Below are 11,134 nucleotides of genomic sequence, written 5' to 3'. Positions count from 1 at the left end.
ATACAGTATAAAGGTAGATGTTTGTATTAAAGCTCCATACAGTATAAAGGTAGATGTTTGTGTTAAAGCTCCATATGGTATAAAGGTAGATGTTTGTGTTAAAGCTCCATACGGTATAAAGGTAGATGTTTGTGTTAAAGCTCCATACAGTATAAAGGTAGATGTTTGTATTAAAGCTCCATACAGTATAAAGGTAGATGTTTGTATTAAAGCTCCATACAGTATAAAGGTAGATGTTTGTGTTAAAGCTAAAGGTAGATGTTTGTGTTAAAGCTCCATACGGTATAAAGGTAGATGTTTGTATTAAAGCTCCATATGGTATAAAGGTAGATGTTTGTGTTAAAGCTCCATACAGTATAAAGGTAGATGTTTGTATTAAAGCTCCATACAGTATAAAGGTAGATCTCCATGTGTAGTGTGATTATAAAGCAGCTCTAGGTTTTATATTAAAACCCCAGAGTAGTCATCTGAGTTGTGTGCCTCAAATTAGCCATATATGAAATCCTTTGTTTTTGCTCGGTGCTGCTTGCATTTATCATCTCACCATGGTACCATGTCCTGCCGTCTTATGGTTTTACTGGCACTGATCAGGTGAAGATGTTTATCACACTCACTCTACAATTTTCCCAAATAGCTTTTCCCCTCTGAGCTTTGCTGTGATGCTGTATTTATTAACTAAATATTGGATTGTGTTGATGTACATGCGGAGCTGCTGCAATTTGAACTTGTGGACAAAATCACTCCTTTAATCAGTGCCTCCTCACCAGCTTCATTGTGACAGCATTAGGTCCATTGCTTGGGTCAAGAACATAGAGAACAGCTCTTGGACAGCACAGCACAGGAACTGTTGTGGCTCATTTCCTGTTCCCTTTATACTTCAGTTTACACTCAAGGAGACTGGACAAGCCAGCTGGACACATGTGGATCAGTTTGACAGCACAAAGACCAACATCCATGCAGCAGTAACAACCCAAAGACTCACGAAAGTTTCAAGTTCTTTTTTATTTGAAAGTCTTCACCATGAAGCAAACAGCAATAAGAAACACAGCAACATTATTATTAAAAAAACAACCCATGTAAAAGCTAATCACAGCCCAGTATCACCGAAGTCCTGCTCCTCTGTTTAAAACTAAGTCTTGTCCATATGAATCATGAAAAGGAAAATAGCTTTGTCTGCCTGTCTCACTGGAGTCCAGCCTGTCTTTATGAATGTCACACTCAGGCATGTTTAAACATCATCACCTGGTTCTCTGCTGCTACAGATCAGAGGTCAGATTAGACATGCAGATGAAGAGAGACTCCCTGAGCAGATTAATAATCTGGAAGATGCCTCAACATGTGGGTCAACAACGGCAAGGATTAAAGAAAACTAAACATGTTACGGAGCTGAACTAACAATCATCCCAGACACATGCAGCACCGTGAACAGTCCCCTCGAATCCATCAAGTAGCTGGTACCTGGAACAGAGGCATTCTGGGAAACAGCTGAACCACTTGAGATGTGTGTGAGGTTTTTATGTTTGTTTTTTGATTTTTGTTTTGGAGAGGGTCAGTCAGGAGCTACACCGAGTCAGGATCTTCTGTCTTCTGTAGTTTGTTTGGAGTTCCCATACAGTCCTCAGCCTGAGCAGGAGACACACACACACACAAGTTCAGTAAAGGCCTCATCTCTGTTACAGTTGTTATACCTAAACGGATAGTCCAACATTTTGGCAAATTGGCCCATTGCCATATGTGCAGGTCACAACTTGTCCACCAGAGCGTTGTGGAGTTTTGGACTGTGTATTTGATGAGTTTGATGAGGGACAGGGGACCTGTACCGTTCACTGAGCAGCTCCGTAGCGTAGCTCTGAACAGCTCCCCACTCTGCTCAGCCGTTCTAAAAATAGCTTGCATCAACAATTAAAGCAACGAACCTACTCCTAAAACTATAGGGATTGTGGCAATGGGCCAATTTGCCCAAAATGTTGAACCATTCCTTTAAAAACAAACATATAAACACAAAATAGATAGCAAGTTTGTTTGTTGTGTCCTATTTTTTTCATTTAGTGGAATCAGGAGAACAGGAAATGTCAGTGATATTGAAACATTTCAAGTCTGTGACTACATCATTAGCCAGCTGCCAATCAAAGAAGTTACTGTCAAATTTAACATCTACTATAGGCGACATGCAGACAGATCTGCTATGACCTCTTGCATTGACCTGCAATGCTCTGACAGAAAGACTGGGGGTTGTCATGGCGATTCATTTGAACTGAGCACTGGACCAAACAGCTTTAACCCCGACATGTCAAATAAAGAGGAAGCACAACGTTCCTGCAATACTCAGCACTCAGCTGTCATCATGTATCATGCATCGATGTACATCGTCTGTAACAGACTGAGACTGGTTTAAATTGTGACGCAGCAGGATGAATGCACCGTCCAGGCTCCAAGCTACTGGTTCGCAGCTGAACCAATCAGCACTCTCCGAGGGCGGACTACTGACAGCTACCTGAGTTGTGATGACAGCTAGAAGTGACTTCTTGTATACTGACAGCTGGCTACTTACTTAGTGAGGATGCTTATGTATTATCTTATGAAGAATTTCTTGATAAACCATATAAAACCAAACTATTAGGGGTGTAACGGTACATGTATTTGTATTAAACCGATTCGGTACGGGGCGTTCGGTTCAGTACAGCGCTGAGAACGAGTGCGTTTCGGTACAGGTGTTGTGTGTGTTTACAGTCCGCCTGCAGCTACACGTGCAGCCCGTTTACGTCGTGGCTATCGCTATGCTACAACTAATGCTACCACTAGCGAGAAAACAGAGGCTTGAAGACCCTTCCTGCTTGTAGGAGGAGTGGAGGTGGGGGCCGTGGCTCCTATCTCCTCTCTGTCTGTCTCTATCGCTCTCTCTCTCTCTTCTCTCTGTGTGTGTCTGTGTTGCGCACTAGCTCCAGCAGCTGTGAATCTGCTGCAGATGCGCCCAGAGAAGGCGCACGTCGCTGCTGTGTTGACACTACGCACTGTGCCGATCGTGATGATCCGCGTTATTCATTCATTTATTTATTTGCGGCCGAGCGGTTGCATCGTCAGGCAGCCGTTGTGGCATTTGCCCACATTGCCCTGTGATCAGTCCGTCACTTGCATGTAAAAAAAAAAAGTTGTGTTGAGAATTTTTTTTTTAATCATATTTTATGTTTTGTTTATTTGTGAATATTTTATTCATTGTAAGGCTTATTTTATACGTTTAGTTAATTTGAGAGTAATTTGTTGAACTTATTAGGCAACAGTATTATATTTTTTTTCATATTTTGTATAATGGTTTAGTTTAGCTTAATAAGTTTATTTGTATCAGGGACAGAATGTACCTATAACATAACATTAGTAGGTGAGTAAAATAATTACATTTGACTAAAACATGTACATTTGGTTTAGAAAAATTCCTAATAAACAACAAGCAAATTTATGTTTTGCATTTGGTTCTCTTACTGTACCGAAAATGAACCGAACCGAGACCTCAAAACCGAGGTACGTACCGAACCGTGACTTTTGTGTATCGTTACACCCCTACAAACTATACTATTTTTTTCAATGCTATTACAACCTGTTTCATTATTGGTCTATAAATGTACCCATTAATTTCAAAGACTGCTGGGAGGTATTTATAGTGGTGAAACTAATATCCTGGGGCTATATTGGGAATACTTGTAGTTATGTTACTGCCCCATCATCTCAATGTTTTTGGGAGGGGGGATTAAGTGATATACAGCAGGGACAAACATTGTGGATATGTGATCAACACTATATCTATAACAAGAAAACGTGGTCCCATTTAAGATGTTAGCCTGAGACCGACGATGACAGACATGGTTCCTCCAATTAAGCGACATGTCGGGTCAGGAGTCTGTACAGCCATTTAGATCCTCTACATCTCCACTCCACTCATGTGACTTGGTTCAACTCACCTCTAGTGAAATGCTGTGAGTGGCGACAGAGGCTGGGGCATTCTGGGTGTCTGAGAGCGTGGGGAAGTCCAGCTCAATGTCCATTACATCATCAAGATCCAACTCCTCACTGGAGGAACAGGGGACAGACAGACAGCACATGAACATGACAAACTGACTCTGGACACAGCGTGGTCTTTTTGGCTCCACAAATCGTCTTCGCAGCTGCAAGAATTTATCAATTAGCTGGTCCACTTGAAAAATAATCAAGCAGAAATGATTCAATTTAACTCTCATTCACGTACATGTTATCCAGCACTTTGTCCTGGCCTTCCTCGGTGGGGGGGTCCCAGGCGTGCAGTTTGACCTTCCACAGTTTGATTTGCTGATCCCATGAGCGGCGGCTGTACTTCCTGAACTTATTGGGAGTCTTTGGGTGAATGCCTGGCTGACGCATGTGTCTGGAGAAATGACAGGAGAGAAACAAGGAAAAAAAGAGTGGTTGAGAGTTTTACTCATGCACTGACTGCACGCAACATGTGAATGGAAATGTGTGGCAGTACAAGGACAGAGACCTTCATTTCATTCTACAGTTGTCTTCCTCTGGTCAACAGTGTCTTTCTATTATAGTGCTTCATGTTGCACGTAGCTTGTTTTAAAAATACATTTTTAGCAATACTGACAGTTGTTGTTGAGGTTGCAAGACCACAGGAGCTGCACTCTGTGACTCTGCAGTAAAGGCAAGAGCAGCTGGTGACACACAGCCACACATCACAGCTTGTGAAAGATGAAGCTCCTGAAGTGAAACACAGCTTCTGACTTGATTATGGTTTTTAGTCTTTGCTGCACTTCGGCTGAAGGTCATGGCTCCATTTAAAAAACGTTTGAATGAAAGAAAACAGTCACACATTAAGATGTGTTATTCAACTAAATACAGACTATATGAAACAATATACGTATATATAAAACAAATCACCAGAAACCGGCTTAAGAAAACCCATCCCTCAATCGAAAAATTGAGGGATACCATTCTAGTTAGATCAGATGGAGTACATCATACAGCTCTGGAAAAAAATAAGAGACCACTTTCACAATTGTTTCTTAAAAGCATCTCTACATGTATGACAGTCATTCTTCTCTTTTCTTTTTTAAACACCAACACAAACACAACTCATTTTACTTAATGAGACTCTGATGAGGTCATCACCTGAACCACATCTGGTTTTATAGGAAGATTATAAAAACCACTACTGGGATTAAACATTGACATTATCACACTAAAACTGATTTATAAACTCTTCCTGAGTTTAAATATTCTTGCTCTGTTCTTTAGGAATAAATATCAACATGTTTTCATTGCATTATTATTATTCAAGGTCTGAAAAGACTTGATATTTCTGTTATTTAGACTAGTTTAGTCATTGGCCAATAAAAGCTCTAAATGACAATTTTTTTTTTTTTCAATTTTGGGAGAAATGTTGTCGGTAGTTGATAGAATAAAACAAAAAAAAATTAATTTAATTTTACTCAAACACATACCTATAAATAGTAAAACTGGAGACACTGGTCAATTTGGGAGTGGTCTCTTAATTTTTTCCAGAGCTATATATAAAACGAGGGGCAACCCCAAACTATATGATAAAAGATGGTCTACATGGTCAACCTACTATGATGCAGAAATGAATTAAAATGTGGTTGTTGCAGCCGTGGTTATCCTGTTTTTGTTTTTTTTTTCTTTTCTTTTCCCTTTGTCCATTTGCTTGTTTGTTGGTTTGAAGTGTCGATGTGTATAATTGCTTTGTTTTTCCTTTTTTTGTTGTTGTGTTTGTTTTCTCTCCTTTTTTTGTGAATGTACAAACATGAGGTGACTTTGATAATAAAGTATTTAAAAAAAAAACAATAAAAACATTTGAATAGTCCTGTATGTGATGATAACAGCTCTAGGCCTGTATGCGTCAGGTGTGTGAGAACCTACTTAGGGACCTCCTTGATGTATCGGTCATAGGCCAGTGTGTTTTTGCCATAGTTGATCTGTTTCTGTCGTCGTAGCAGCACGGCCTCATCGGTCTCCATGTTGTCTCCCTCTCTGGAGTCACAGCTGCAGCAGACACATATTCACCATCATTTATACACCGTTCAGAAAAGAACTGCATTTAGTGTCTAAAATAAGGAAGTTCTGGATTTACAATGAGAGTAAAGGGTAGTGTACAGCATGCTGGCCTGTGTTCACAACAGTAATATAAGTTCAACAGTCAGGGACAATGAGACATACCTCCCCGAGGAGCCAGAGGAGGTCTTGCGCTCTCTCTGGGTGCCCTCTGCACCCAGTATCCTCCTCCTGTAACTGAACACAATGTGCACAACACAGTTAATAAAACCTTGGAGGATGAGCTTTAAATAAGTCAAAAGAGTAGCCCAGTCAACGGGAGAAACGTGCTTACCGCTGCATGTCTCTGTGAACGTCCCTCCTCAGCTCTTCGTCTTCCACCTGGCTGCCCCAGTCCGTATCCCGACCCAGGCGAGACACCGGGCCTGCGCTCTCTGGAGTGGTGAAACTGTGGGGGACACACAAGGATAAACACCTGCTGGTCACCATCTTGTTGACCCACTGACACACAATTTGTGAGGACATTTGTTAGAGTAGAGTAGACTTAGAGTATAGTAGAGAATACTTTATTCATCCCTAGGAGGGAAATTCAAATTAGTCCAGTAGCTCACACGACAATGACACAAAAAATAAAGAAAGATGGAGCAGGGCCGCCGGGTGGAGCAGGACCGCCGGGTGGAGCAGGACCACCGGGTGGAGCAGGACCGCGCGATGGAGCAGGACCACCTGCTTATGTCATAGACTTGTAGATCTATAACCTCCACATGTATGCAGATCTGCTTCTGTTCTTACCTGGCGTGTCTGTCGTCAGAGTGTCTGTGGCTGCCGTTTTCCCTGTGGCCACTCTCTGACTCCCTGTTAGCCCTCAGGCTTCCATCCACCCCTCTCTTCCTGCAGTGGGACCACCGAGACGGGCCAGAACTGCTACAGGGAGGAGACAGGAGAGAATGGGATTCAAACACACAAGCGCTCCATTACAACAGTAAACCAACTACGTTCTGGGGCACTTTCTACATCTTACATGTAAATTAGTAGCAAAAGTATGTCAAAGATCCACAATTCCATAAAAGAAACCTTTCACTCTCAGAGTGAAGTAGCCTGAGGTTGTTTTTGTAGTGGCGGGAACAGAGGAAGAAGAAAGGGAGGGGCAACAGGTTTATACAGTCACTAACCAGTGGCTCAGACTAGATAAGCAGTGATGCTGGTGTAAGACTGTTGACACCTCCCTGATAATTACAGCTCTGTCGTAAAAACCTACCCAACTAAAACCAAAACCTCTTTAAACATGTCCTGAACAGTTTATCAACAAATTATTTTAGGAAGGACAAAGTTTAACAATTTAAGTCTTTTTGTTCATAATATCTCTAACTACATTTTGAGTGGTCCTTTTTAATGTACTAAACTTTCATAATGATCAAGAGCTGCTCATTGTATCTATTCAACTGACAGAGTGATGTCCCTCTCTCAGTTCTCTCATTTGGGTTCATTATGATGTAAATCCTCTCTGTGTCCTGCCAGTGAGCTGCACTGTTCCAGGTTCGAGCCGAGGACTTGTTGCACAAGACCTCAACACACAAGTGGACAAGGCGGTTTAGACTCAGGGACTGTCTGGGTCCAGCTCAGCCAAACTTCTATCAGCTGTCTATTGTTTCACACAACAGAGATTCTCCCGCCATGACCTACTTCCGATGGCTCTGAGCGGCTGTGTCTCTCCGTTATCCACCTGTTTAGATGTGCTGACTGCTGACTGCCTGACTGTTACATTGATTCATTTAACAGGCTCGCTGCAGATTTAAGCAAGCATCTGGCCTTCTGTACATGATGACAAAGCACAAAGCGAGCCGACCCCCGAACAATGCCCGCCTCAGAGCTGCCGCCGACAGCCCGGGACCAGAGTCCTGCTAGGCTACAGGGGAAGCTAACGCTAACCGCGCAGGCTAACGCAGCAGCACACAACTTCAAAGTAGTTTTGCAAACAGTCTCTCGTGAATAGCTGAGAAATAAGTTAGTAACAAACACATGCAAGTGATAACAGTTTAGAAACAAGACTCTGACCGGAGCTACCAAATCTCCGGGACGCCGGACACAGACAAAACAGCAGCCGGTCAGTCAGCAGGGTGACTGATAGCAGCAGGGTCAGACTGCAGGCGCCTACCTGTCGTGGTGTCGGCCACTGTGAGCGTCGCGTCGTCTGCCTCCGGTCCACTCAGACATTTTCAACAGTGCTTTGCGGAGTATGTAGGACGGTGCTGCTTGTCTGAGGTCAGCCGTGGGGATCTACTGTCGCTCTCTGCCTACGAACACCCGCCAAGACTGAAAGACGCGCGGCTCCGAACAATCCAGCGGGTCAGGTGACCGGAGGAGGCGGATACACCGCATGCAAATCAATCAGAGCCCGCTGGAGGAGGAGGCGGGCGGCGGAGGTTGACGCAAAGACGTCGCATCGAGCGCTCGTCGTGATCGTACGTCAACGTCGCCGCAGCCGCCATGTTGAATATGGCAAACTGGACAGGTCGGTGAGATGCCACATTCATGTGCTGCGTGGAAATGTTCCAACCATAGACTGTGTGGTGGTTCCAACCGGCCTGCAGTCGAAACCAGATCCCAAGGAATGACCTTTCACAGGCAAGACTGAACAGTTACTTTTGAGTGGGCATTATCATAGATATATACACGTAGATGCCGCATTCGGGCTGGTCAGGCACGTCATCACGGCCGCCATCTTGAGAAGGAGTTCCTCCTGACAAGCAGTCAACTGTCAGACCGGGTTTGACAGCTGTGAATCTGGCAAAATGCCAGCCGTGTGTGCCGCTTACAGATGTTCCCATGAAAGAAACGCCAAAACGAAGAAATATGGAATAACATTTCACAAGTAAGAGGTTGTTTTATATTATATAACTGTTATGAACTTGTTGAATTTGATGTAACGTTATCTCTTAAGCTGACATAAATGAAACTTTAACGTTACTAGTGTAAAGGTGGGATCATAGGGTGGGATATGTTTGGGTGTTACATTAATAGTTTGTTATTTTGTAGCCTGTATTTGTATGTCATCAGCTGTGGTAGTTGTGAGTCTGTGGTTGCCATGGTGATGAGGCCGGCGAGCAGCGGCGTAGCCATCATTTTAAAAGTGAGGGGGACAAATTCTTCAAAGGCCTATTGAGTGATTTAATCATCCTCTCCCATTCAATTGCACCTCTCCTTAGCAGCTAAAGAACCACACAAACAAACAGAACAGCACCAGGAAACCAACTTTAGCTCTTTAAAAATGATATACAAAGTCCAAATCTAAACTAAAGTTGCCAAACTCTGGTTGAGTTGACATAGAATGACCGTGAAGTGCGGGGGACATGTCCCCCGTGTACCCCGCGTCCGCTACGCCCATGCCGGCGAGTGAGTGTACACAAAAGTCCGTCTCCGTTTCTCCGTTCCTGTTTGTTTGCCTGTTTTCTGAGCATCAAGACTCATACAATATTGTGTATGTTTTATCACAAATATGACATTTACATTAAAACAAACGGCTTGAAAATCGGTTGAAAATTCAGTGATAGACCTCTGCCTCTGTAGACTACAGTAAGTAGACACCATAGGCTTCCTCCTTCTCAAGATGGCGGCGGCGGCGACGTTCCGTTCCAATGGGCAGCAGCGTCAGAGGCGGCATCTATATCTATAACTTAAAGCAGAAGTAAGCGATCCGGTGGTTTTGGCTAACTTCCTGTCAGCCGATGGAGTTAGCAGTCCCCGCCCTCGTCCCTACGTCACCACATTCACGCGCATCCCTTGGCTGCACACACAGAGAGGACCGCCCCTTTATGCCGTTCTCTCTCCTCATTGGATAAAGGTTGTAGGATACAAGGAAAGTTTTCTCCTCGGCTTACAGCAGAGCAGAGTGACTGACAGACCCGTGTTTCAGACCAAACACTCTATAGAAGTGATTGCTGTCGGAAGATTTAACTATTTAAGACTTATATTAACACAAACATTCTGCTTACTTCTGCTTTAATAGTACTATATATATGAATTCCCGCGGTGAAACCAGCCTCCAAACAAGTCAATCTTATTAAACTAAATTTCCCCGAACTAACTACTCTGATTGTTGTTAGTTAGGGTAGCTCACTTAGGCTATCTAACTTTTTGACACTTTTTTTAACACTGTGTAGGTTTCCCAAAAATAAAGGGCGGAGAAAGCAGTGGGAAACTGCTCTCAGGAGGGAGAAGTTTTCTGCTGGTGCTTCATCTATGCTCTGCAGTGAGCATTTCAGACCGGAGGACTTTGACAGGACAGGTCAGACAGTCAGGCTCAGGGATGGAGTTGTTCCTTCTGTCTTCTGTTTCCCTGCTCATCTCCAAAGGGTAGGTGTCACGAGGCTGTAAGTTAAGTCAGTGCAACATCATGCAGAAAATGCTTTTTCTGGCTGAATGTGAAGGAATCAATTATGATTTCAGTATTTTACCCTTCACTCCAGCCTGTGGCTACCAGGACGACTCAGACCTCAAAGAAGGCTCAAGAGAGCCTGTCAGTGGACCGCCCACAGCCCGTCCAAAAGACCATACCCCTGCCTGTGCCCACTGTTGTGAGTACTAAGTACTAGCTATACCTCAAATAGCTGTAATAGCGGGTATATTAAAACCTCTTTTCACCCCCATCCCCTTCCACCACCCCCCTCTCTCTGTCACTCTTTCAGAGAGACTCACATTCACACCTGTGCATACATTGAAACATGTCCTTGAGACACACACAAAGCGGTCATACAATTGTGATGAGATTAAGAATGTGGGAGAGTTGACAGCACATTGTACAAGCAAATATATATAAACATGACTTTCTATCCTTGGTTTTCTATTAGGACCACTCCTATGCACTGCCTTCATCACCGGATGAGCTGAAGGCCAGACTCAGTGAAGCCTTAGCTAGGGTGGAGAGTCTGGAAAGAGAGAAGAGGAATGCAAAGGACAGAGAAAGGAGGGCAAAGAACACTGTGTGTGGTCTTATGGAGGATCTCAGAGCAAAGAAAGTTGTAAAGATATAAGTATGTATATATGTTCTTTAGTGTGATTCTTTGCACATACAGCTGTATAGATTTAAAGGGATAGT

General features: G+C 43.4%; 2 protein-coding genes across 3 annotated transcripts; one reads left to right on the top strand and one right to left on the bottom strand.

Moving 5' to 3' along the window:
* Nucleotides 1-1,004: 1,004 nt before the first annotated feature.
* Nucleotides 1,005-8,360, bottom strand: slbp (stem-loop histone mRNA binding protein). 2 transcript variants are annotated; one of them, XM_083980648.1, is made up of 8 exons: nt 8,195-8,360; nt 6,832-6,963; nt 6,374-6,487; nt 6,205-6,276; nt 5,908-6,030; nt 4,238-4,393; nt 3,954-4,062; nt 1,005-1,623 (listed from the first exon to the last, which is right to left on the bottom strand). In XM_083980648.1, the coding sequence occupies exons 1-8, from the start codon at nt 8,251-8,253 to the stop codon at nt 1,561-1,563; spliced, it is 828 nt and encodes a 275-aa protein (XP_083836774.1). In that variant the 5' UTR covers nt 8,254-8,360; the 3' UTR covers nt 1,005-1,560. The 2 variants fall into 2 exon arrangements, with proteins under 2 accessions (XP_083836774.1, XP_083836775.1); XM_083980649.1 differs by having other exon boundaries at nt 6,832-6,960.
* A 190-nt stretch (nt 8,361-8,550) lies between these two features.
* Nucleotides 8,551-11,134, top strand: LOC310992733 (THAP domain-containing protein 2-like). Its single transcript, XM_083980890.1, has 4 exons — nt 8,551-8,911; nt 10,200-10,392; nt 10,506-10,613; nt 10,887-11,134. Exons 1-4 carry the CDS (start codon nt 8,832-8,834, stop codon nt 11,067-11,069), a joined length of 564 nt encoding a protein of 187 aa, XP_083837016.1. The 5' UTR covers nt 8,551-8,831; the 3' UTR covers nt 11,070-11,134.

Source organism: Trachurus trachurus (assembly GCF_905171665.1).
Source record: "Trachurus trachurus genome assembly, chromosome: 10".
NCBI lineage: Eukaryota > Metazoa > Chordata > Actinopteri > Carangiformes > Carangidae > Trachurus > Trachurus trachurus.
This window is presented reverse-complemented; position numbering and strand designations above follow the sequence as displayed.

Coding starts and splice junctions, on each gene's coding strand:
- slbp (XM_083980648.1), bottom strand. CDS start 8,253: ATGTCTGAGTGGACCGGAGGCAGACGACGCGACGCTCACAGTGGCCGA. Junction 6,031..6,204: donor TCCTCTGGCTCCTCGGGGAG/GTATGTCTCATT, acceptor TGTCTGCTGCAG/CTGTGACTCCAGAGAGGGAG. Junction 4,063..4,237: donor GACAAAGTGCTGGATAACAT/GTACGTGAATGA, acceptor CTGTTCCTCCAG/TGAGGAGTTGGATCTTGATG.
- LOC310992733 (XM_083980890.1), top strand. CDS start 8,832: ATGCCAGCCGTGTGTGCCGCTTACAGATGTTCCCATGAAAGAAACGCC. Junction 8,912..10,199: donor TATGGAATAACATTTCACAA/GTAAGAGGTTGT, acceptor AACACTGTGTAG/GTTTCCCAAAAATAAAGGGC. Junction 10,393..10,505: donor TCCCTGCTCATCTCCAAAGG/GTAGGTGTCACG, acceptor CCTTCACTCCAG/CCTGTGGCTACCAGGACGAC.